General features: G+C 38.3%; 3 protein-coding genes across 4 annotated transcripts; 1 reads left to right on the plus strand and 2 right to left on the minus strand.

The window, feature by feature from the left end:
• Positions 1-5,780: 5,780 nt before the first annotated feature.
• On the minus strand, positions 5,781-6,827 carry LOC130990470 (uncharacterized protein At2g29880-like). The gene is made up of 2 exons (XM_057914702.1): positions 6,480-6,827; positions 5,781-6,404 (listed from the first exon to the last, which is right to left on the minus strand). Exons 1-2 carry the CDS (start codon positions 6,825-6,827, stop codon positions 5,781-5,783), a joined length of 972 nt encoding a protein of 323 aa, XP_057770685.1.
• A 9,596-nt stretch (positions 6,828-16,423) lies between these two features.
• Positions 16,424-17,205, minus strand: LOC130988554 (mitochondrial import inner membrane translocase subunit TIM17-2-like). The gene has a single exon (XM_057912438.1). The coding sequence runs from the start codon at positions 17,142-17,144 to the stop codon at positions 16,614-16,616; it is 531 nt and encodes a 176-aa protein (XP_057768421.1). The 5' UTR covers positions 17,145-17,205; the 3' UTR covers positions 16,424-16,613.
• Positions 17,206-22,620: 5,415 nt separating this feature from the next.
• On the plus strand, positions 22,621-24,673 carry LOC130988556 (uncharacterized). Of its 2 annotated transcripts, none has more exons than XM_057912439.1 (2): positions 22,621-22,782; positions 22,858-24,673. In XM_057912439.1, the coding sequence occupies exon 2, from the start codon at positions 22,938-22,940 to the stop codon at positions 24,462-24,464; it is 1,527 nt and encodes a 508-aa protein (XP_057768422.1). In that variant the 5' UTR covers positions 22,621-22,782; positions 22,858-22,937; the 3' UTR covers positions 24,465-24,673. The 2 variants fall into 2 exon arrangements, with proteins under 2 accessions (XP_057768422.1, XP_057768423.1); XM_057912440.1 differs by having other exon boundaries at positions 22,933-24,673.
• Positions 24,674-25,108: the final 435 nt, after the last annotated feature.

The raw sequence follows: 25,108 nt of genomic DNA on the forward strand, positions 1-25,108 counted from the left end.
TCGTGACAAGGAAAGAAATATATTGCAATAGAAGAAAAGTTTTTAGATAATTCGAGCAACTCCCGACCTATATTTGTTAGTATTTATTTAGAAAGCTTATTTGGGCTTTATTTAATTACTCATAAACTAGTTAAGTTCAGTCTTACAATTCAACTGATTTGATGCATTGCTTGTAAGCAAACTCCTTAATATACTGGGGAATCAGCTTAAACTATAATAAAAGTGTATTTCTATTAAATGATTTTTTACATATTTGCATTGGAGAATTACACAAAGCATACAAATTAATTCGAGCAAAATAAAAGTATAAGGCTATCAGCAATTTTAATAAGAGTTAGCTGGAAAGCACATTACTCCCTATTAGTCGGTTAAATAACTATACTAATTATGCTGCTTTTACTTTGATGGATAAATTTATCTATGGAAAAAGAAGGATAACAAAAATCTATACCTTAAAATGTCTCATTTCTTTTCCAACATTTGACACACAAAAGAAATATTCACCATTTTTCTTCTTTCTTTTCGTTTGAAAGATATATGGATAATATTATCCACTCAAAAATGGATGAATAATATTAACTTAAAAAAAAACTAAATGCTAAAAAAAATTGTATGTCCTGGTTATAATCTATCCAACAATGAAATAATTAACCTAAAATATAATAAAATTAAGTTAGTCTTTGTGCCTTTATTGAATGTAAATGGGGATAAAATGGATTAATGGGCGGGTAGGAAATGGGCGACTTTGACTTGTGTAGATACCTGTGTGTGTGTGTGTGTGAGAGAGAGAGAGAGAGAGAGAATCACGAGTAAGGAAGACGTCTCTTCTTCTGACTAATTGGTGCTGGTGTGTTTATCGTTTGGGATGCGACGTTATTCGAATAAGTTGAATGTGCTAATAAATTAGATAGATTTGAATAAATTGAATGTGTTATGTGGTAATAAATTACGAATACTCATGATTTTGCTTTAATACTTTGAGACAGTAATATCTGTAATGGCGTGTAGTGGCATGACACACAAGTACAAGTGTAATAGAGTTGATTAGTGCAATGCATTGATTTTTTTTTTTTTTTTTTGTAACAACACCTCCAAAGGGTGAGGGGTTAGACAGACCTCCCAATCTATAGATAAACTCATAAACATCAACCATTGTCTCATACAAGTCGCTGCCCAAAAGTGACAGTGCTCAGTAGAAACAACAAAGAGAAACATGACACGAATAGAGCAAATAAAAACAAAAATAAATATAACTCAAACGTGGCTACATTCAGAATATATGTTTATTATAGATTTAAGCTCAAATTATATTTATAACTGTCTAGATTCACAAGTTTTTTTGTTCCCTTTTTAAAAAAAAACATGATCAATAATGATTCCTCATTTCCTTCTTTGATGATTCGAATCCACAGCCTATTTATTGAATAACAAGCGTCTTACCAACTAAGTTGTGTTTCATTGTCTTCACAAGTTTATTTGGTATAATTGAATTTAAACTAGCTTTCAAAATTTAAATGTTAATTATTTAAAGGATAAATATATTTCTTTGTAATAATTATAAATTCATCATTTATCTAGAAACTAATTAAATTCAAATAAATATATAATTTGATATACTTATTACATTATAAGAGCATAAATTATCAAAAGTTAACAATTTTATATTTTCAACTTTTTTTATAAGATTCAACTCAGGTTCATTTTAAATAAAAATACACATGGAGTGGACTGATTTTCCAAAGCAACATACACTAATGGTTCTGTCATTTAACTATTAGCAAATGTTAGATTGTGATACAAAATTGCATGTTTAAGTATATATTATTTGGATGTTATTGATAATAAATTTTAAAACACATGAATAATTTGGGCATTTTAGATAATTTTCTCCTTTTCTAATTACTCTCATTTGTTATACAAATAAGTTTTAAAAATCAAGCTCCTGCTTAATTTCAACAAATGAGTCAAAATTTAACAATATCTAGCTACTAGAAAGCTACATTCTACTTAATTTATTTGATAATGAAAATGCACATCTATTGATCTTTCCGCGCCAAGTGGTTAAAATAGTTTTCGGAATGAGAAAAGTTGAAGAAAAATATGACTCATTTTTATACTACGATTCACGAGAATTCTCACAGAATCGATCACCTACCCATCGTGGGCAAGCATAACATGCCCACCACTGATGTGACAATTTTAATTAAGAAAGAGAATTAATAAATCTTACTCTAATTAAAATTATCTTACTATAATTACAATTGCCACATCATAGTGGGCACGTTATGCATGTCCACGGTGGGTAGGTGATCGTTTCTAAGAATTCTCATTCTATGATATTGATACTATTCACATGAATTTAGTGTTTTTATTTTTTTTAATTCAGTCAATCTTGGAAAAGAATTTGCAGCAGACAAATCCAACTTCTTCTCTCGTATTCTTCTTTGCAGAAAATTGGCTCTGGGCCCAATTCATTTGATCACACACTCTAAAATATTCTACAAGAGAAAATTAGTCAAGTTAATTATTTATTTTAAGGAAATCTACCAAATAAATCATCAATTATATTTCAACGTCATTTTTAAAAGTTGAAAATTTATAGTATTTGTTCTTTTAATTAGAACTCAAATCCAATTTTTGGCAATCGCAAAATCATCTTCTCTTGTTAAATTCTCCATCGTTACTCAACCAAGATCATTCAAACCATAAAACAAAACGTTCTACCTATCAAAAAAAAAACGTTCCTCTTTTTAAGAACATGAAGGTGCAAAACTTAATTTGCTTCCTAGATCTTGGCAAGAAGAAGCCTGAAAACATATATGACTTTTATGTCGAACTCAATTTGCATGCATTTTTTTTTTCTTTAGTTGCTTTTAGGCTTATTTGTGAATGTCTTTAAATCCTTGGAGGAAAATATAATTTCTTGATCTCCATTAGACTTTGATTTAAACTTGATAATGTTAATCCTGATCAGGGTTTTCATCTTAATTATTTTTGAATCAAACGTTGACTTGGATGACTTTGACAAAGAACGCATAGCTTTCTTTAAAGAGAACTCCTTGATTGTCGAAGAATATATCAGAGTAATAGACTTGTGTTTCAATTCTTGAGCTCTTCAAATTATTTCTCATATGTTTTGACTTCTCCAATAACCTCTATTTATAGGTGAAAAGTGAACTTGTGGGCAAAGATGACGTGATTTTGATTGGCTGCTCATAATTTGTATTTAATTATCTACATAAAATCTTTAATATTTTATATAGATTTGACACATGTCACCTTTTGATTGGCCAACAAATCCACATAACCTATATAGGGTTACGCTAAAATAAGAACCAAGTTTAAGCTATAAAATAAGATCCATCGTAGACCCTTGAATTTTATTAATTCCACGGTCAGATCTTCAGTTCATAATTAATCTGTAGCTAAATAACGTTAGAATAGGTATTAGGGTAGTTAAGTAATTATATAATTATAATAACCATTTCATCCTTTAATTAAGGGATCACGATTAGACCAAATACTAACATTCCAAAATAAAAAAAATCTTCACTAAATTAAATTCCATGGAAATTCCACAGACTTTAAAAAGTCCAAGGAATTTAAATTCCATGGAATTCACATAGATTCCAGATGACTTTCAAAGAATTCGTGGTTGGATTTCACCCCGATTTTCACTGATTTTCGAAGAATTTGGGGGATAATTCTGGAATTGAAATCCATGATGCCAACGCCCGCTGAGTCCCAGCACCGCTGGAAACCCAGCGAGCGCTGGGAATCCAGCGAGCGCTGGAAACCCAGCGAGCGCTGGGTTCCAACGAGCGCTGGGAGTAAGTGGTTGACTATATAAAGGGCCAGCGAGCGCTGGTGCCCTAATTTTTTCATTCTTCTCCTCTCCCAGCGCCGCTCCAGAACCTCCCACCCAAAAATTCACCTTCAACTACAATTCTTCCATACCACTACCCTCTAAAATCACCTTCAACGATATAATGGTCCGAACGAAGAACGCAAACGTCGGTAGAGAGGAGCTTACTTTGAGCGAAAGGTATGAATGTCCATTTGAATTGCAAAGCGAATTAGAGGGAGAAATATTTAAGAAATTCAACTTGAATTACATTACTCCTCCGCATGACTTGGATTGGGAATTGATTAATGATTTGAAACTTAAGCAGCAAGTTGGTTTGTATTTGAAGAATCTAGGGATGAAATGGTATGCTAAAAATATTGCATTTTCTGGGTATGATCCTCTATGTTATGAATTTATGACTACTGTGGAAATGGCTGGTGATATGAAATGGATTAAAGTTAGGATGTATGAGCGAGAGTATCGCATTAGTTTGGCTAGAATGAAAGCTGTTTTTGGTTTCAGTATTGGTGGATTATCTGATAAAACTCGGGGATGGAATGTTAATCAAGCGTGGAAACGATTGACTGACTGTGATAATTGGGATAGTTCGGGTATGCCTAGTGGGTACATTAAGGATCCGGCGTTGGCTATTGTTCATAAATTCCTTGCATATAATGTGTCTGGAAAGGAGCAGGCGAATAAGGTGAATGCAGTTGAGGTATTTTTGCTGGAGTGTGCTTTAGATGGCACAAAAGTGTGCATCTCACAGTTTATTTGGGCTGCTATGATTCGGGCGAAGAAGCGCCCTACTGCCCATGCTTCTTTCGCTACTATTATCACTGGTTTGGCACACAAGAATGGAGTTCTTGCTGCGACAGATGGGCCTCAGCATGGTCAGGATGAGCTGCATGGTGAGTACATTGATTATAGTGAGCTCAGAGCAGCTCAATTTATTTCTGACCAATACACGTTGGTTCCTCATGAGAAGAGGAGTTGTGTAGTTAACTACATACACTCCGAGATTGCAGCAGGCCATCGTCCCCGCATTGATCCTGGTGCCGGTCCATCTGGGACCGCCGGTGATGATGAAGAAGAGGAGAACAAAGAAGAAGCTGAAGAGAAAGCCGAAGAGGCAGAGGAAGAAGACGAGGGGAATGGAGAGCGAGCAGCTGGTGGTTCAATGTCGAGAGACTACCATCAGCAGGTTCAGAATGATCTCACATCATGTCCGGTGCTATGGTGTTCAATGCTCTCAATATTTTGTTGAAGTTCTGACTAGTAGCAAAATGCGAACGACCAAACCTTTGACGAACGTTACAATAACGATCGTTGTGCCCTACAATGATGAGGAATGTTGCCAACATTTCTTCAACAGTTGTATATCGTGTATCATCCACATGGGCTTTCTCCCTAATGATCTGGCATAATTTGATGAAGACGTCAGGATACATTCTATACAACTGTCGAAACTGGCTCGGATCTCCATCCATCATTCTCGTAATAAAATGAAATCCTTCCCTAGTCTTTGGTCGTCGCATCAGAGCGTTGTCAGCAGTCGGATGTAGCGTCATAATATTTTCCAATAGAGTGATAACTACCTTAGCTGCTTCCATCAGTTGCCTAACAAGATCAGAAAGTTCAATCTCCATCTCTGTTTCGATTTCATCATCAAGTTCTTCATCTATGTCTTCTTCAATTGCAATGTTAATTTTATCTTCATAATTCATGCTGCCATTTAAAACAATGAAACAATAATTGAAATAAGAATAAAAGGGACTCACAAAAAATAGCCTTTTAAAAATACTCATAAAAAACCATTCATTAATCAACAAAATAAAGTATTAAAACATAAAACCAACAAAACAATGTACTCATAAAAAGATGGTGAAACAAAAATAAAAACATAGTTCAAAAAACATGACTAAACGATCCTCTATTTCCTAGTCTTGAATTCTATCCATCTTTTGCGTTCAGGAACAGTCATTTTCATAAATCCATCTTTTTGTGACTTTGTAACAAGCAAGTCAAATGCTGTGTAGTGGTCATCTTCACTCAAATCAGGAATTTCTAAGATAGCATCCCAAGTTGTAAAACTTTTTTCCTTTTCTCTTCTCTCCAGCGTAGTATCTCGTTTCACGAAGAGGCTTTCAATTCGATCCATTGTGCTAGTGACTTTTTTAATTTCTACCATGAGCTCCTGATGCGAACTATTTTCAGTGTGGCCTGAATTTGTCTCAAACTGGCCTCTGCTTCTTTTGGCGGGAGCTCTTCTCTGAGTGGACTCCACAGGCACTTCAGTGGACTCCAAAGGTGATTTGGAGCCGGATAACGGTGGATCATCTTCACCCAGTACTACAAACGCCTCATTAGCAGCATCGTAATTCAACTCCTCTATGAGCGGACCTCTACTTTCATCAACTCCTATTGTCCTAGCATCAGTAGCACTGCCCACTCCAATTGCGTTTCTTCCTACAGCTACACCGTTTCCAACAGCAAGCCTCAATTCATCATAATCCGAAAAACTCCCAGTGCGTAAGTATGCATCTTTTGGGTGAGCCTAAAAACATAAATAAGAAAATTATTAATTAACTATATTATTTAAATTATAAAAAATAATTGATAACAAATTTACCTCTATATACGCATCCCATACTTCATCTGGGGCCGTGAATTTTTTGGTGTCGTTGTCATAACCAAAACCAGAGTTAAACTTCAAGAGTGTTGAATACGCATTCCAACGGCTCTTAAACCATTTGATACGACTTTGGTAGTGATTATAATTTTTATTGGACCTAAGTTTTTCATTGAGAACAGGCAATATCCTTTCCTCTACTGTTGCTTTGCTAAATATACCACTATTATCGCGCCATCCCCTAATTGCAGATTCAGCCAGAATTCCTAACAAGGCATCACTTTGTTCCTGCGTCCATGCTTCATACACTGCCCTTTTTTTGGAATCTTGTGGTTGAGAGTCTCCCATAATAATATTACTAGACACCGAACAGTACTATATGAATGAATAAAAATAAAAAATAAAAAACATCAACAAAAAACTAAAATCAACTCACATGCAATAGAAACATAGCATACAGTTGCTAACAATTTATAAAGGTACAAGATTCATGCTATAGAAAAATTGCATAATTAAAATACTATGAAGATATAAAATTTATGAAAAAAATACCTGGCTAAAAGCTAATATAGAACCCTGAACTTGTATTCTTTTTTGAAGGGCTGTAGGCGTCCGTCGAATGTGAGAGGGGAAAAAAATCGAAGAGGGGTATTTAAAGGCGTTGCTGGGCTGGGCTGCCTGGGCCCAGCGACCGTTGCAACCCAGCGGCCGCTGGGAACCCAGCGCACGCTCAAATCCAGCGAGCGCTGGAGTTTCTCAACGGGTGCTGAGTTCCGGCGCTCGCTGGCTTCTTGGCCGCGGCCGCTGGAACTCAGCGCTCGCTCAAAACTCCATGGATTTCAATTCTCGTGGTTCTTGGTCGGATTTCGTTGTGTGTATTTTTTTGATGAAATCCATGAAAGTCATTCCGAATTTGAAGTCAATGGAATAACGAATACACCTAGATTTGTATGGATTTTAAAAAGTCTGAAACGAATACACCCAAATTTACATGGACTTTTAAAAGTCTTGAACGAATACATCCAGATTTCTGCAGACTTTTAAAAGTCTGGAACGAATACACCCAGACTTTTAAAATCCATAGAAATCTATTAAACTCCACAACCAATACACCCCTAAATAATACACGTACAAGTAGGTTAAAAAATCTTCACTAAATTCATAGATATTCCTAGCTACTGAATCATGCATTATTCTTACAGTTTTAATTAGAATTCATTACGAAATAGGTTTTCTAATAACTCTGTATTTATTTTGCTAGCATCTTTGTACGAATTTTGCATTAACAATGTATGAATTAATTATCACTAATATTTTATTATATTTAATTAAATTTCTTTTATTCTTTCTACAGTTTCGAAAAATATTAATCCAAAAAAAAAAATCAGTTCTTCAGCTTACATATGAATTTTGCATTAACAATGAATGAATTATTGGATTATGAATTAACTAAAATGCAATTATATACGAATTTTGCATTATCAATGTATGGATGATTGGATTATAAATTAATTAACAAATACGCAACACTGTACGAATTTTACATTAACAATGTATAAATTATTCGTACAGTTTCAATATTAAATTCATGCTCATCCATTACAACATGAAGTTAGTATAAACATATGAATTATTTAGTGAAACTATATGCATAATATAGTAATATGCTGAAATTGCAGATAAATCCTCGGCCCCAGTTGAACGCCGCACAGAGCGCGGCCTGGTCTCCAAGTTGCTTCCAATAGCGCCGCCACAGTCTGCCCATAGCTCCAGTTCAGCCGAACGCCGTCAGTGCCGCCCTGCACATATCTGCCACGCCTCCTCACACCAAGTCCCTGTCTTCGTTTATCCACGCAACATCTCTATTCGCCGCTCCTGCACACAACGCTAGATCCAACGCCGAGCAGTAGTGCCGCCACCACTACAGCTCACGCTCATGTTCTAATAAATGAATGTGGTTTCATACTTATAACATATCAGAATTATTATCTTATTAATATTAATATTTTAGAAAGGGCCAAGTAAAGACTGAAAAAAATATTATTTGCAAGAATTTATTGATTTTCAGGTATAATTATGAAAGTTATATCATACATAGGCATCTTACATATTACTCTCTTTGTTCATGATATCATTTCACTTTTGCTATTTTGGTCGTCCTGACTCGTTCATGATATATATCATTTCCACTTCCATTTATAGCAGTAGGTGATATGATCCTTGCCGATCGATCGAACACAACGCACGCGGAAGACTGAACTTGAACGGAAAGGATGGAAATCCCAAAACCTCTGAATCTAACCCACGGAATGATTTAGGTGAACGAATCCCTAAACCCCAACGTGCAGTTGACGCAGCAACTCGGGGACGCTGAATGACACCCGACGAGGGTTGGTTGACTCGTCGTTACGTCGATAATTGAATTCGTCTTGGAATAATCAAGAGGAATTCAGAATTCTCAAGAGAGAAATAAAACTCACAAGTTTATTGATAAAAGTAGGCTAATTTTCGTCCAACATGTAGCAGCCATATATATAGACAAAACTAAACCTAGTCTAATAAGGAAACAACTTAAAAACAAGCCCTAATAAGCCAAACAAGGCCCTTACTTTAAAAATCCGAAAATAACAAGCCCTTTAAGCTAATGGGCTGCGAAAAATAACAATACTGAAATAAATAAATGAAGTCTTCAAAATAAATAAAATCTTCAAGCTTCGGCCCACTCGCAAGTAATGAGATTAATTAAGCACGGGCTCAATTCTCCAACTCCACAATCTCCAATTGGCTTCTTGATCAACTCTTGCTTCCAAACTTCTTCAACTAAGATCATCAAGCTCTCCTTGAACTTCTTGGCTCGAGCTCTTGTAACTGGACCAACAGGAACATGCACCGAGTCTTGCACCAACGAACCTGGGGCTGCATCATTCCCCTCCTCTTGAAGAGGATTTGTCCTCAAATCCAAAGCATCACCTACATCAAAAGGACTCAAATCAGTCACATTAAAAGAAGCAATCACATTATACTCACCTGGTAAGTCCAACTTGTAGGCATTGTCATTGATGCGCTCCAACACTTGAAATGGCTCGTCGCCTCTAGGAAGTAACTTGGATCTCTGCTGCAATGGAAACCTTTCCTTGCGCATGTGCAGCCATACCCAATCACCGGGCTCAAACACTACTTTGCGACGTCCTTGGTTGGCTCGCTCGGCATACTGCTTCGTGCGCCTCTCAATATTCATCCTTGCCTTCTCATGAATCTGCTTCACAAAATCAGCCTTTTTCTTGCCATCAAGGTTAGTATACTCATGCTCAGGTAATGGAGATAAATCCAATGGAGTCAAAGGATTAAATCCATACACAATCTCAAATGGCGAAAATTGAGTAGCAGAATGAACAGAACGATTATAAGCAAACTCAACATAAGGCAAACAATCTTCCCAAGACTTAATGTTCTTCTTGATAATAGCTCTAAGCAAAGTAGACAAAGTTCTATTCACTACCTCTGTTTGACCATCAGTTTGTGGATGACAAGTAGTAGAAAACAAAAGTTTAGTACCCAACTTACACCACAAAGTCTTCCAAAAGTAGCTCAAGAACTTCGAATCCCTATCAGAAACAATAGTCCTAGGCATGCCATGCAATCTAACAATCTCTCTAAAGAATAGATCAGCTACATGAGATGCATCATCAGATTTATGACATGGAATAAAATGTGCCATCTTAGAAAATCGATCAACAACCACAAAGATGGAATCTCGACCACGCTTAGTCCTAGGCAAACCTAACACAAAATCCATAGAAATATCAATCCAAGGTGCTGTAGGAATAGGCAATGGTGTATACAATCCATGGGAACTCACCCTAGACTTAGCTTGTTTACATGTAACACATCGACCACAAATTCTCTCAACATCACGTTTCATATGAGGCCAAAAGAAATGCTCATGCAGAACAGCTAAAGTCTTAGCAATGCCAAAATGTCCCATCAAACCTCCACCATGAGACTCAAACAATAACAACTCACGTAAAGAACATTTAGGAACACATAACTTATTCTTCCTAAAAAGATAGTCATCATGCCTAAAATACTCTCCACTAGCAGCTCGCGCAGATGCTGGATAAATCTCACCAAAATCACTATCATACTCATACAAACTCTTGATACACTCAAAACCAAGCAACTTAGCATCTAAGGTAGAGATCAAGGCATACCTCCGAGAAAGTGCGTCAGCCACCACATTCTCTTTACCTTGCTTGTATTTGATGACGTAGGGAAACGTCTCAATGAACTCCATCCACCTCGCATGCCGCTTGTTCAACTTGTGCTGCCCCTTCAAGTGTTTCAACGACTCATGATCCGTGTGAATGACGAACTCATTGGGCCACAAGTAGTGCTGCCATGTTTGCAAAGCTCTCACCAATGCGTACAGCTCCTTATCATACGTGGGATAACTCAACGTCGCCCCGTTTAGCTTCTCGCTGAAGTACGCAATGGGTCGTCTCTCTTGCATCAACACTGCACCAATACCAACACCAGAAGCATCACATTCAATCTCAAAAGATTTGGAAAAATTAGGAAGAGATAATACCGGGGCGTGGGTCAATTTGTACTTCAATTGCTGAAACGCATCCTCTTGCGCCTTGCCCTACTTAAACTCCACATTCTTCTTGATGACTTCCGTCAAAGGTGCTGCAACACTGCTAAAATGAGGCACGAATCGCCTGTAGAAGCTAGCAAGTCCATGAAAGCTTCGAACTGCTGCAACGTTCGTCGGCGTTGGCCACTCTTGGATAGCTCGTATCTTCTCCTCATCAACCTGTACACCCTGTGCACTAACAACAAAACCAAGAAACACAAGCTTGTCCGTATTGAAAATACACTTCTTAAGGTTAGCAAACAACTTTTCCTTGCGAAGCACATCCATAACAGACCTCAAATGTTCAACATGCTCATCATGATTCTGGCTATAAATGAGGATATCATCAAAGTAGACAACAACAAATCTGCCAATGAAAGAACGCAAAACATGATTCATAAGACGCATGAACGTACTAGGCGCATTAGTCAAACCAAAAGGCATAACTAACCACTCATACAAACCAAGTTTTGTCTTAAAAGCAGTTTTCCATTCATCACCTTCCTTAATCCTAATCTGATGGTATCCACTACGCAAATCGATCTTAGAAAAGACACAAGAACCATGCAACTCATCTAGCATATCATCTAAACGAGGGATAGGATGGCGATACTTTACCGTGATGTTATTGATGGCTCGGCAATCACAGCACATCCTCAAAGACGAGTCCTTCTTTGGTACAAGTAGAACGGGTACCGCACAAGGACTCAAACTCTCCCTCACATGCCCTTTGGCCAATAACTCGCCAATTTGCCTCTCCAACTCCTTTGTCTCCTCCGGATTGGTTCGGTAAGCTGGTCGGTTCGGCAGTGTAGCGCCGGGCACAAAGTCAATTTGATGCTCAATCCCTCGAATTGGTGGTAAACCGGCAGGTGTATCGTCGGGAAAAACATCATCAAACTCCTGCAAAATAGAACGAATAGAAGGGGGTAGAGAAGAGAGATCGTTAGTAATAACCAAGTTCTCCTGATATCGCAACAGCATGATCGGCCTCTCCTCCTGTACACACCACTTCAAATCACTAGCCCTAGCAAGAAAGGACTTATGAATCAACCCATTCTCATTCTTCTCCACGGGCTGCTCCTTTGACTTCACCTTGTCCGCCTCCTTTTGCAATTGCACTTGATCCTCATAAACTTGTTTAGGAGTAAGAGGAACAAGCGACACCTTTTTCTGCTTGTATTCAAATGAATATTTGTTGGTGAAGCCATCATGAATAACACGGCGATCAAACTGCCACGGTCGCCCAAACAGGATGTGGCTCGCTTGCATAGGGATCACATCACACACAACCTCGTCCTCATACTTCCCAATGCGAAACGGAACCTTCACTTGCTTCGTCACTTTGATGACGCCTGTCTCATTCAGCCACTGCAAACGGTACGGCTTGGAATGCTTCTCCGTGGTCAGCCCCAATCTCTCAACCATGGCTCTACTAGCCACATTCGTGCAACTCCCGCCATCAATGATCACACTACATACCTTGTCTTGAATAAGACATCTCGTGTGAAAGAGGTTCTCCCGCTGCTCTCGCTCATCGGGTTGAGTTTGGACACTCAAGGCTCTCCTAGCTACAAAAAGCTGTCCATTGGGTGCAAAAATCTCCTCACACTCCTCCTCATCATCGGTACCATCTATATCCTCCAATCTCGGCATATCAAGATCGGTCTCATCACCATCCGTCACGACTTCGCTGTCATCTCTCATGATCATAATTCTCCTGTTCGGGCAGTCACTCATAATATGCCCGAAGCCTTGGCACTTGAAGCACTTCTTATCTCGATTTCGACCATCGGAAACGGCCGGAGTGCCCTGATTTGCTGCACCGGATCCTTCGGGTCGGGACCTAACGAACGGCTTCTTCTCCTCTCTCGGCGGTGCCTCCTTTTTCCATTGATTCCCTTTTGACGAGGAACCACTAGAAACTGGTTGCGATTGCCTCCAATTGCCCTGATTCTGGCGCTGGTTGCTGCTGTTGTTACCCCTCCTCTTGAGTTGATTCTCGATCTTTATGGCCATGTGAACCATGTCCTCCAACTCAACGTAGTGCTGCAACTCCACCTTATCACGAATATCCCAATGCAAACCAGCTAAGAATCTCGCCATGGTTGCCTCTCGCTCCTCCACCACATTGGCTCGAATCATGGTAACCTCCATCTCCTTATAATACTCATCTACACTCCGACTGCCTTGCCTCAAAGTCTGCAACTTGTTGAAAAGCTCGCGGTAGTAATGATTCGGCACAAAACGCTTCCTCATCACAGCCTTCATCTCCTGCCAAGTCTGAATAGGCGGCTCACTGCTTCTCCTCCTACTCGTCACCATCTGATCCCACCAAACAAGTGCATAATCGGAGAACTCAATGGCTGCCAACTTCACCTTCTTGAGCTCTGAATAGTTGTGGCAATCGAACATAAGCTCCACCTTTCTCTCCCAATCAAGATACAATTCTGGGTCATTCTTCCCTTGGAAGGGAGGAACGTTCATCTTGATGTTGCTCAGATTGTTATCTTGCCACGTTCTGCCGCCGTCGTCCTCATCCTCAAATCCTGTATCATCTACATGCTCCTCATACGGACGGTGGAATCGACCTCCGCCACCACCACGGCCTCCTCGCCCGCGGCGGCCTCCTCGTGTGAAAGTGGTCTCTCAAGAATGAGACTGCTCCGTCAGCTCGATCTTGTCGTACACTCCCTCGATTTCTGAGTGTAGCATCTTGCCAAATTCTGAGCGAAGTGCCTCCACCACGAGTTTTAACTGTGGATCCATAACAGGGCTATTGCTCAAATCCGCACCCTGTTCATCTTTCTTAGACATAGTGACACAGAAAACAAGAAACGGTTAGTGAAACAAAATAAAAGGACCTCACCACCTCACAAACACTCGTGTATCACTCAAGATGAAATCACTCAGCGCTCGTGTATCACACAATTCAACGGCTTTTTTCACTCTAATAATCTCACTCTCTCGTGCCTTTTTCCGCTCAATTTCTCTCTCAAGGAATCAAATTCCCTCAATTTACCAACTGAACTCAAAAACCAACTGCACCAACGAGATTACCAAACTGTCTCAACGAGAGCACTCAACGAAACGTCCCACAAGAGACCACTCCAACAACACTAAACGGACACGAAAAGGTGGGAAACCCTCAAACGAAAAGAAGACAATCAGAAACGCAGACTGAACAACCCAAAAAGTACTGCGCAGAAATAAGCTCAAAACGCTCTATACTACCCAAGGACTCCAGAAAACACAACGAGAAATATATGAAAACCGAAAAAAGTGTACGCAGAAACTTCCCCGAAAGGCTCTATACTACCCAAGGACTCCAGAAAACACAATGAGAAATAATCAAAAACCGGAAAAAATGTACGCAGAAACGGCCCCAAAAGGCTCTGATACCAGATGATATGATCCTTGCCGATCGATCGAACACAACGCACGCGGAAGACTGAACTTGAACGGAAAGGATGGAAATCCCAAAACCTCTGAATCTAACCTACGGAATGATTTAGGTGAACGAATCCCTAAACCCCAACGTGCAGTTGACGCAGCAACTCGGGGACGCTGAATGACACCCGACGAGGGTTGGTTGACTCGTCGTTACGTCGATAATTGAATTCGTCTTGGAATAATCAAGAGGAATTCGGAATTCTCAAGAGAGAAATAAAACTCACAAGTTTATTGATAAAAGTAGGCTAATTTTCGTCCAACATGTAGCAGCCATATATATAGACAAAACTAAACCTAGTCTAATAAGGAAACAACTTAAAAACAAGCCCTAATAAGCCAAACAAGGCCCTTACTTTAAAAATCCGAAAATAACAAGCCCTTTAAGCTAATGGGCTGCGAAAAATAACAATACTGAAATAAATAAATGAAGTCTTCAAAATAAATAAAATCTTCAAGCTTCGGCCCACTCGCAAGTAATGAGATTAATTAAGCACGGGCTCAATTCGTCAACTCCACAATCTCCAATTGGCTTCTTGATCAACTCTTGCTTCCAAACTTCTTCAACTAAGATCATCAAGCTCTCCTTGAACTTCTTGGCTCGAGCTCTTGTAACTGGACCAACAGGAACATGCACCGGGTCTTGCACCAACGAACCTTGGGCTGCATCAGTAGGATTCACAAACTTCCACTAACAACAATAATGGAACCCAAATTCTAATCACCACTTTATCACTATTATTATAAATTATTATTCACCACTTTCTTAATGTCATCCACAAAGTGAAACGAAACGATATTGATATCACTATTATCAACTACTATTCACTACTTTCTTAATGTCATCTACAAAGTAGAACGAAACGAAATCATTCACTACTTTCTTAATGTCATCCACAAAGTAGAACGAAACGAAATTGTGGACGGAGTGAATATATATTAAGTTCATTCAAAAGTTGAATCATCACAACTCTATCATAATCATCACAACTCTATCATAATTTGGTGGGTTTGTTTGTCGTCATCAAATTGAATTAACATGGTGAAAAACGAATGACAAATTAAAACATTAACATGATAATATGGTTGTGGATGTAGGAGAGATATCTCCGAATCATGTTAAAAATCCTTTGTGTTTTTTATCTGCTTTCAGTTTTTCCTTACTTATGTCAAACTGTTTTCAACTGAACTGAGTTAATTGAAAAGTGTAACTAAGAATTTTACAAGTGGCAAACCTCTTCTAAAGGCTATTCGCACTAAGTTTAAATTCCGTTGCTGAGTTATTAATCCTACTGACGTCTGATAGTACTGAAGTATCTTCAATATCAATCTACAACCTGTTTCGAATTGAAATTTGATTAAGTTTATTTTGATTGATTGCGAAAAATAGCTCACAGCCCGGACCCCAATATTTTGGTTTTAAAGCTCGAGTTGGATTACAAACATATCAAGTAAATATCTATAAAACTTAATTCAGAATACACATTTGTGTCCATCAACTGACGGCATTACATGCGCCTCGAAATCCAATTCAATACGTTGAGGGCTCTTGCAATACCAATGCCAATGCATATTATTTTATCACGTATATATTTTATAGAATCTAAAAAGTATTTATACTCCCTCCATCCCGTAAAACTTGAACAATATTTATTTTCAAAATTTTCGCGAAATTTGATCACTTTCTTTATATGATAAATGATTTTTGTTTAATTTATCTTTTCACTTTTTCACCTACTACAGTTAACACACAAAATAATAACCTTAAAACTAGTGCCAAAAAAAATTGTTCACACAAAATAATAACCTTAAAACTCATGCCAAAAGAAATTACTCAGAATAAAAAAAAAATTGTTCATGTTATAATGTAATCTTCATTACCATCATTATGAAATAAAAAAATTCATTACACTAAAATTTCAGTAGAGAAACAATTAGATAAAATCAATAAATTTGAAGAACAAAAAAATCCATATCACTAAAATTTCAGTAGGAGAAACAATTAGATAAAATAAATTTGAAGGAAAAAAAAAAAGGTATGATGAGGTTTAGTCGAAAGTGGGAGGGGTGGGCGGGTCGAAGCTCTCGAGAATCTCGCCGCTCTTCTTCTCCTGAGGGGGATGATCCTCAACGATAACCCCTTGCGTGCTCCTGATCTTATTCAGCGTGATCTCGGTCCCATAAATCAAAACCATCAGCGACCCGCTCAGCAAGGCGGAGAGGGAGGCCGCGCGCAGGCCGCGGCGCATCTGGAGGAGGCTGCCGGTGGAGGCGGCGGCGATGATGGCGTTCCAAGCATCCTCCTTGTTGCGGAGGTACGCCAAGGAGCAGTTGAAGGTGGAGTAGAGGCCGCCCCAGACGGCGAAGCTGCCGCCGATGCGGGGGACGTTCATGCGGACGGCCTGGGTGGCGCCGACGAAGCGCTCGCCTCTCGGGGAGTTGACGACGCCCCTCAGGAAGTGGAAGGCGGAGCCGCCCACGGCGCCCATGGCGAAGGAACCGCCTACGTCGTCGAGGATGCGATCGGGGCAGGGTTCTCGATCTACCGGGTATTCCATTCTTTTGCTGTTTCCATTCATTGCCACCGCTTTTATTTATGGCCGACTCCGCTGCCCTGCCTTGGGGAAGAGGTTACCATCAACTTCTTTTATTTATTAAATTTATTTTTACTTTGCTTCTTTATTTCAATTTAAGATTAATTGGTTAATAAACAAGACTCTAGTTTAGAGTTTTTTACTCTTTTTTTCTAATTCTACAAATTGGTGGAGATTAAACCCTAAAATCTCTCTATATTATTATTAACATACATTATCTTCACTCTTTAAATTAATATCGTCGAAGAGACTTTAATTTGGAGCTTAGGATATCTCACGTTTTTTTAGATTATTTATTTTTAAATTATATAATTAAGTTAAATATCAATTTAAATCCTAAATTACACCTACATATATATAACTTATAGTATTAAAAAAATTACATGTACGTAACAATTTTCATCAATTGAAAATTAACACGTATTATTTTTTATTTTATTTTTCAATAAATACTGATATGGAAAAAAATGATATCGTTTTTATTTGCGTTGAGTAAGTATCAATTCAATTTTAAATTATTGAATAAATATCAATTAAATTGTAGATTATACAGTTTAAAAACATCACGAACTATCAAAACATCAATTAAAAATTTAAATTATTGAGATTGTAACAAACCAAAAAAAAATCCTAAATAACGACAGATGTTGACTGAATGACATCGTGAAAGAAACATTAACTTCACTTATCAAATCTGCACAATCGCAAACACGTAGTAAACCTTCGATTTTGCAATTGATACTTCTAGAACCATCTATATCTACGGCAGCAGTACCTTGGCTAAAGCTGCTCATGTGCTACTACAATACAACTATACAAGGAATATAAGGTTGACATGGAATATTGAAGTATTTGCCTGCACCTATACACATGTATTTCTATTAATTTTAAATACATCATGCATGTAATAATTATATTTAAGTCCACAAAAAAGCGTTTCGTTTGCGATTGAATATAAATTTTAATAAAATTGTTGTAAGAAGAATAAAAAATATAATTTATAGGAATAATATTAGTACAAAAAATTGATTAAAAATAAATTATTACTCCTAGTTAAAAGTGAAACAAAAGTACAATTTATAGTTTACACAAATTTTCCTGTACCCTCAAATGTATATATCAGACGGGTCCGATCCACGAATAGACCCACTACGACCGCACCCCTCCCCATCCCTAAACCCTAATTTTCGGCTCACTTCCTTTTCTCTCCCTCTCTCTCCCTCCCTCTGTCTCCTTTTGGTCTTCCTCAACCCCACCAGCTCCTCCGCCACTCTTTCCATTCGCTCGAAGACTGCCACCACCACGCTCCACCTCTTCTTCCGTGACGCTTTCTTGGCAGGATCCATGGCCAAAGTGTTGGGTCTCGGTGGGGTACTGAACTGGTGTATTGGAGGGAGAAATACACCAGTAGGCTATTTTTGCGATGATCAGTAAATGAAAGTTCGGTTTATGAAAAGGTTAAGGCTAAGACTGATAATGAGTCAGTCAATTTAACTTCAGTGTGAGGAACTGATCGACAAACTGAAGTTCAGTTAGGGGTGCAACCTTTTCAGTTTTGAAATTAGAGTAGTGTTAGAAATTCTACTGACTGTCCTTCGACTTGTCAGTTGGACTGATAACACTTAGGCGGAAGCGATTTAAGAAATACCCTTTAATGAAAAGATTATCAGTTTCAGGGTTTATCCTTTAGGTTATCAGTTTTCAGTGTAAGTCATATTTAAAGCGCATATAGAAATTGAAATACTAAAAGCAGTAAACAACACAAGGATTTTTACGTGGTTCGGAATTCTGATTCCTACGTCCACGGTCAGTAGATCACACTGACAATCGATTAGGGTTGTGCTTACGGGTGTACACTAAACCTTACAACTGAAACACTCGTTTCAGTGCCAACACATGTTCGACTTCTCTTCCTTAGCTTACTGGTGCTAAGTAAACCACACGTCTTGCGGGTGCTAAATAACCAAGTGTTCAGACAACTGTCTCGAACACTCTCTTAAACTCTTTTTTCTCTCTCTTTGAAAAGGGTTCGAATTTCCAACTAGGATTACTGAGAACAGGATCTTAGTAATCAGTTTCTAGGCTTAGGATGAGAATGCATATGCCTAGAACAACTAAGAGAATGTATGTTATCAGTGTAGACTGATAGTTACAGCAATGGGGATTCTCTTCTTTGATTCAAACTTTGTGTAGTGAAAATGCTGGCTCTTGAATTCGATAGAGTTTCAACTTGTGTGTTGAATCGGTGAATAATGAGGTTGATCATTGAGCTCTATTTATAGGCAGCATCTCGAGAAAGATCCATTGGAGAAGGCCAGTCTTCAAATTTATGCCGTTGTGACTCAGATTCAAATCTGGGCTAAGGTCCTCAGTCTTCGTTCTCTCCAACAGGAATAAGGTATAATTCTTTCTTTCGTGGGAGAAGGTGCTGCAGAATAAAGAAGCACGTAAAAGAAAACTTCGTATTCTGAAGGGTGATTCTGCAGATATTCGCATTAAATGCAGTTGTCCTTGTTGACTTTCCACGTGGCTTCATTTGAAATGAATGAGACAACCTTAAACCGAGAATCAGTTAGGGACAAAGAATCGGTCCGAGGTTTCAGTCCGATACTTTACTTAAGTACCAGTCTTGCTTTATCCGACGTGGCATCTATCAGTGTTTCCCTAACACTGATACTTCAGTATACGCGTCCTTCAGAATGAGTCAGCAGTCTTGTGTTTCTTGGTCTTCAGTCTTCAGTCTTTGCCTCTACAGTCTTCAGTCTAGCTAAGAACATGAACTCTAACACTTGAGTCCAGAAAAACTTTAGTATAGAAAAGATAAACTAAGTGTTTTGGGATCATCAAAACGAGGATATGATAATTCTATTATTTTTCCAACACAAAGTTCGAAGATGTTGGGGTGCTTGAAGGGGACGGATTCCCAGGGATGGCCGCATGAATCCAAGGAGCCGCCACGGGACCTGGTCCGACAAGATCTAGTCTGCCGCGAGTGGCTCCACTCTGATTTTTGCACCAAATCGAAAAAGTCCTATTTCTACACCAAATCAAGAATCGTCGCCACGGCGCTTCGCCATCGCCATTTGCGTGCCTCTGAAACTGCGTCGAATAAGAGGTTTGGTCAAGATTTCCTGTGCTTAAAGAAGTTGATTGGTCGAGATTTTCGGCCTCAACTCGCACGACCGCTTTCTATGTCGATTAACAATACAATCCAGCTATCAAATCCCTATCTCTCCCTCTCTAAATTAATTACTCTGTGAGAAAGCGACCGATATCACTGTAAAGTTAATTAAACAGTCGATATCACTTGAAGAACTTGTATGCGATTGGTTCCTCAAAGATAAGCTCAAAAGAGACAAATTTTGGATGCAGTTCTGCAATGGGATGATCCTGAATTAATGTTATGATTATTCACTATTCATCTTGTATACATTTCATCATTTTTTTTATGTGAATCTAAACATTTCATCATCTTGAATTTTAGTGTGGTTTGGATATTGAAGTAGGTTGGATTACTTATTTGATTATACGATTTTATGGAAAATTTAATTTTAATTTCTTTTGATTTGCGTAAATTTTGTGTTGAATTGCTTGTAAATGAGAATTTGATGGTAGCTAGCTATTATTAAGATGTTAGTTTGGTCAAATAGTTATTATCGTAACAAATTAAAAGTAATTATTGATATGAAAGAATGTAATATTTCAAACTTATTACAGTTGTTACGATAATTGTTACTTTCATTCATGAGAACTTGTACTTTTAGTTATTTGGTCAAGTAATTATTATCGTAAAAAAAAAAAGTAACCATTGTTACCAAAAAAAATTAATGTTATTTTTACTCGTAAGAACTTGTATTATTAGTTATTTGGTCAATTAGTTATTGTCTTAAGAAAAGAGTAATATTGATATAAAGAAATGTAATATTTCCAAAATATTACATTTCTTCAGGTTGATTATTATTTATCATCATAACAATAATTACTTTGAAATAATGTAGAAAATAAATAAAAAGAAATAAAAAAGTAATTAGTAATACGAAGAAATTTGATATGTAGAAATGCAAAGTTTTGAAAATATTACATTTCTTCAGGTTGATTTATTATTTTTCATCATAACAATAATTACTTTTCAACACCGCGCTCAGTTCGTCTGCCTAGCCCGCGCCCAACCTGCGCCTCAGCCCTGATCCAACCCGTCTCCTTTATATATTTGAGTGTATAAGAGATCAACTCTGTAGTTAAATATAATAGAGAAGGTATGATGTGATCGTGTGATGGTTTTAAAAGTAAAATAAGACATTTTTTTGTGGGAAAAAAATAAAAGAGGATAAGTACAATGAGGGGTATAAAATCAGGATACATAAAATCAGTCGTTCCAATAATTAAAATCCGAAATTTACTATGTTTGGAATCAGTCCAAGGTTTTAGGGCGATTAGGGATGGCAATCAGGTACGACGGGTACGGATAGTGACTATCCATACACATACCCACGAACTAAATGGATAGTGGTTGCTACCCACGAAACTATCCATGGATATCAAATGGTATCCAAACCCGCTACCCGCGGATACCCGACGAGTAGCGGGTATCCGCGAAACCCGCTATCCGACGGGTATCCGTCACCCACTATCCGACGGATACCTGCTATCCGCCGGATACCCATTATCCGTCGGATACCCACTATCCGCTGGATACCCACGAAATAGAATTTAAATATAAATTTACAACAAATTTAATAGAAAAAAAAAATCAACACAAATAGCATAGTTCAAATCCACAAAGAACAATGTTTAAATTCAAATTTACAAAGAACAATGTTTAAATTCATCAACTAAAATATAAAATCCAACAAAGATCAATGTCTATAATTGCTCGACAGTAGAAATAGAACCCTCTTCATTAAACTCTTCTTCTTCATCTTCAAGACAAGTCCAAAAGCTTCCATTCTTTCCTTGACCTATGAAATAAGCAATTATTTACATTAGATATATGAAATAAAAGATTAATTATAATTATAAATTTACATACCTTCAAGTTGATTTCGTAGCCAATTTTGAGTACACATTAATGTTTCTAATAGCTTTGGTTTGAGACGATTGCGGTGCTCAATATTAGACTTTGGGCCTTATTGTTTGGGCTTATTTTAAAATATAAAATACTAGCCCATAATCTCAAAATATGTATTTAAAGCCCATATTTTATAGAATTTTTTGTGGATATTTGATGGGTAATTGGCGGGTATTTTTCGCGGGTAAACGGGTTTCGCGGGTATGGATAGTAAGTATCCAAATCCATACCCACGAACTAAATGGATAGTGAATTGTACCCACGAAACTATCCATGGATATCAAATGGTATCCAAACCCACGCTAATGGGTTCGAGTTTTCGCGGATATCCACTACCCGCGGGTAGATTGCCATCCCTTAAGGGCGATACTATAATTCAGCTTTAATTACGACAAATCATATTGGAAAGTGGAAACCTAGTTTCCAACCATGAAGGCACAAACGACGCCGTTTACTTGTTTCTTGCAGTTTCCCCATTCCTTTAGGCCGAGCAGGCTCTCAAAACAAGGATAAACCCTTCCATCATGGCCATGGCCGTCAAAATTCTAATTTAAGGTATCTCTATCCGATAATTATTATGCAAGAATACGCTATTTTGGTTGCTCAGTTTTTCCTTTCACCTGTTATCAGAATCGATTTTTAAGTTGACGATTTCAGCAACAATCATATCAGAGAACTCATCTTTATCATTATTTAAATTTCCAGTAAACATGACCAAGCCTGCAGCATTACCTTTAGCATTTAGGATTTCTTCGAGTCCCACAAAGTTCCTTTGTCACTTTAACGCTCCAAAGCCCGTCTCCATTGTTGTTGGCTGCCATCTAATTCTTGGGTCGAATAAAAGAAGAGCTCTCGACCAATTTCTATCTGTCGGACCCAGAAATTGTATGACAAATCATTTTCTGAACTGTTCGCTATTGGGAGGGAGGAGTTTTTCGAGTTCGAGTTTAAACAATGCGGCTGAAACAAGTGAAAAGCCTCTTCCTTGGTTAGCTGCATCCGTGGAAGGAGGGGAACGTAGAAAAGGTGTGAAAAATTGGGCAAGCAAGGGGGTTAAGTCTTCATGGGAGGAGTCGGCGGAAAAGTTTTTGAAAGGTGGTGTTTCCACGGTAGAGAATGATGAAATGCCTAAATTAGAGAGCACGAGAAATGGATTTAGGAATAGAAGTAGTAATTATGTAGAGCGTGAGGAGGATGAGGGGGAGGATGAGGTCGAGAATGATTCTAGGTGGTATAACATTAGGAAGAGGTATGACAACTATGTTGAGGGGAGGCCAGCGCCTGAAAGACCGGAGGTTAGGAGATGGAGCAAACAAGAAAGCTGGGGTAGGAAGACGTGGAAAGAAGCTAAGGAATCTACAGTGCCAAGAATAGTGGGAGAAGGGGTGTATGGAGTTGGTCCTGTTCTGGCTGCTCTTTCAGCTGGTCGGAGAGAATTCTATGCGTTGTATGTTCAGGAAGGGTTGGACTTGAGTAGTAATAATAGGAAGAAAAAGGATAAGAAGGGGTTTGAGAAAATCTTGAAGATGGCAGACAAGATTGGACTGAGCAAAAACGAGCTGTCCAAGCATGATCTCAACATGGTTGTTGATAATAGGCCTCATCAGGGCTTGGTTCTGGATGCATCTCCCTTGGAAATGGTTGGTATAAAGGAGTTGGACGTGGTTTCTACGGAGGGAGAGAAGGGCCCTCTTTGGTTGGCACTGGATGAGGTTACTGACCCTCAGAATCTGGGAGCAATTATCCGGTCTGCTTACTTTTTTGGGGCTGCTGGAGTAGTGTTGTGTGCTAAGAACTCGGCTCCTTTGAGTGGTGTTGTGAGCAAAGCCAGTGCTGGCTCGCTGGAATTAATGGAACTTAGATCTTGTAAGAATATGATGCAGTTCTTGACATCCTCAGCTGGAAATGGTTGGCGGGTTCTTGGAGGCGCAGTTTCTCCAAGAGCTATTCCATTGAATGAAGTTGTTCCTGGTGCTCCAACTATACTGGTTCTAGGAAGTGAGGGAACTGGTTTGAGGCCATTGGTGGAAAGATCATGCACTCAATTAATTAGGATTCCTGGAAATCCACCAGTGGATTTGATGTCGACAGGAGATGAGAATGTGGACAATGTTGAGAGTCCTGGTCAAGAGTTCACATCCTTCTTGGCGGTGGAAAGCTTGAATGTAAGTGTTGCAGCTGGTGTTCTGCTCAATCACTTGACTGGAAGCGGCTATGATAGAGCTGGCCATACATGAGAAAGCATATTATTAAAAGCAAATGAGGTGTTATGGTAATCAACTGAACTTATGTTTGGTTATTGAGGTTAAATATAATGTATGCTTCAACTTAGATGGTCGTCCAATATATGCTACTTTTTTTTTGGTAAGCCAAAAATACTTTTAAACTGGTTATTTGCATGATAGCATGTTAGTTCTTTATTCATTGCTGTTTTTATGTTACAAAAGTGGCTATGCTGATTTGCTACTGTCTTCCTTTAATATCTCTTTAATTTTCTGCATCATTGCTGGTGAACCACTATTATGGGGCCTTCTTAAGTTATATGTCTATTTGTGCCAACCTTGTAGCTCTAATTTAGATGCTCCCTGGTTTATCTTCTCATTCCTTACCTTTTAAGACATCTGTTTCTGTCCCGGTACAAATGGTTTTTGATATGATTGTTACTGCAGTTTCTTGTGATTATTGCCAATGTCGAAATCAGTCTTAGTGCTTATCTTTATCCCTTTAAGTTACCGATCTACATTAGTGTAGATGCATCGTATACAGATGCTGAAAGCCTGTAAAAATTTGGAATCATAGTACATTAGTACTTAGGTGAAGCAACACTTGATCTTGATGGTTTGCATGTGATAATGTGCTATATTATTCACATTCCATGTGT

This window comes from Salvia miltiorrhiza, chromosome 6 (assembly GCF_028751815.1).
Source record: "Salvia miltiorrhiza cultivar Shanhuang (shh) chromosome 6, IMPLAD_Smil_shh, whole genome shotgun sequence".
NCBI classification, from domain to species: Eukaryota; Viridiplantae; Streptophyta; class Magnoliopsida; order Lamiales; family Lamiaceae; genus Salvia; species Salvia miltiorrhiza.

Bases quoted from the DNA above. Each gene is read 5' to 3' on its own strand.
- LOC130990470 (XM_057914702.1), bottom strand. From the start codon at position 6,827: ATGGGAGACTCTCAACCACAAGATTCCAAAAAAAGGGCAGTGTATGAA. The intron at 6,405-6,479 runs GTAAATTTGTTA...TTATGTTTTTAG, and splicing joins TATGGGATGCGTATATAGAG to GCTCACCCAAAAGATGCATA.
- LOC130988554 (XM_057912438.1), bottom strand. From the start codon at position 17,144: ATGAATGGAAACAGCAAAAGAATGGAATACCCGGTAGATCGAGAACCC.
- LOC130988556 (XM_057912439.1), top strand. From the start codon at position 22,938: ATGACCAAGCCTGCAGCATTACCTTTAGCATTTAGGATTTCTTCGAGT.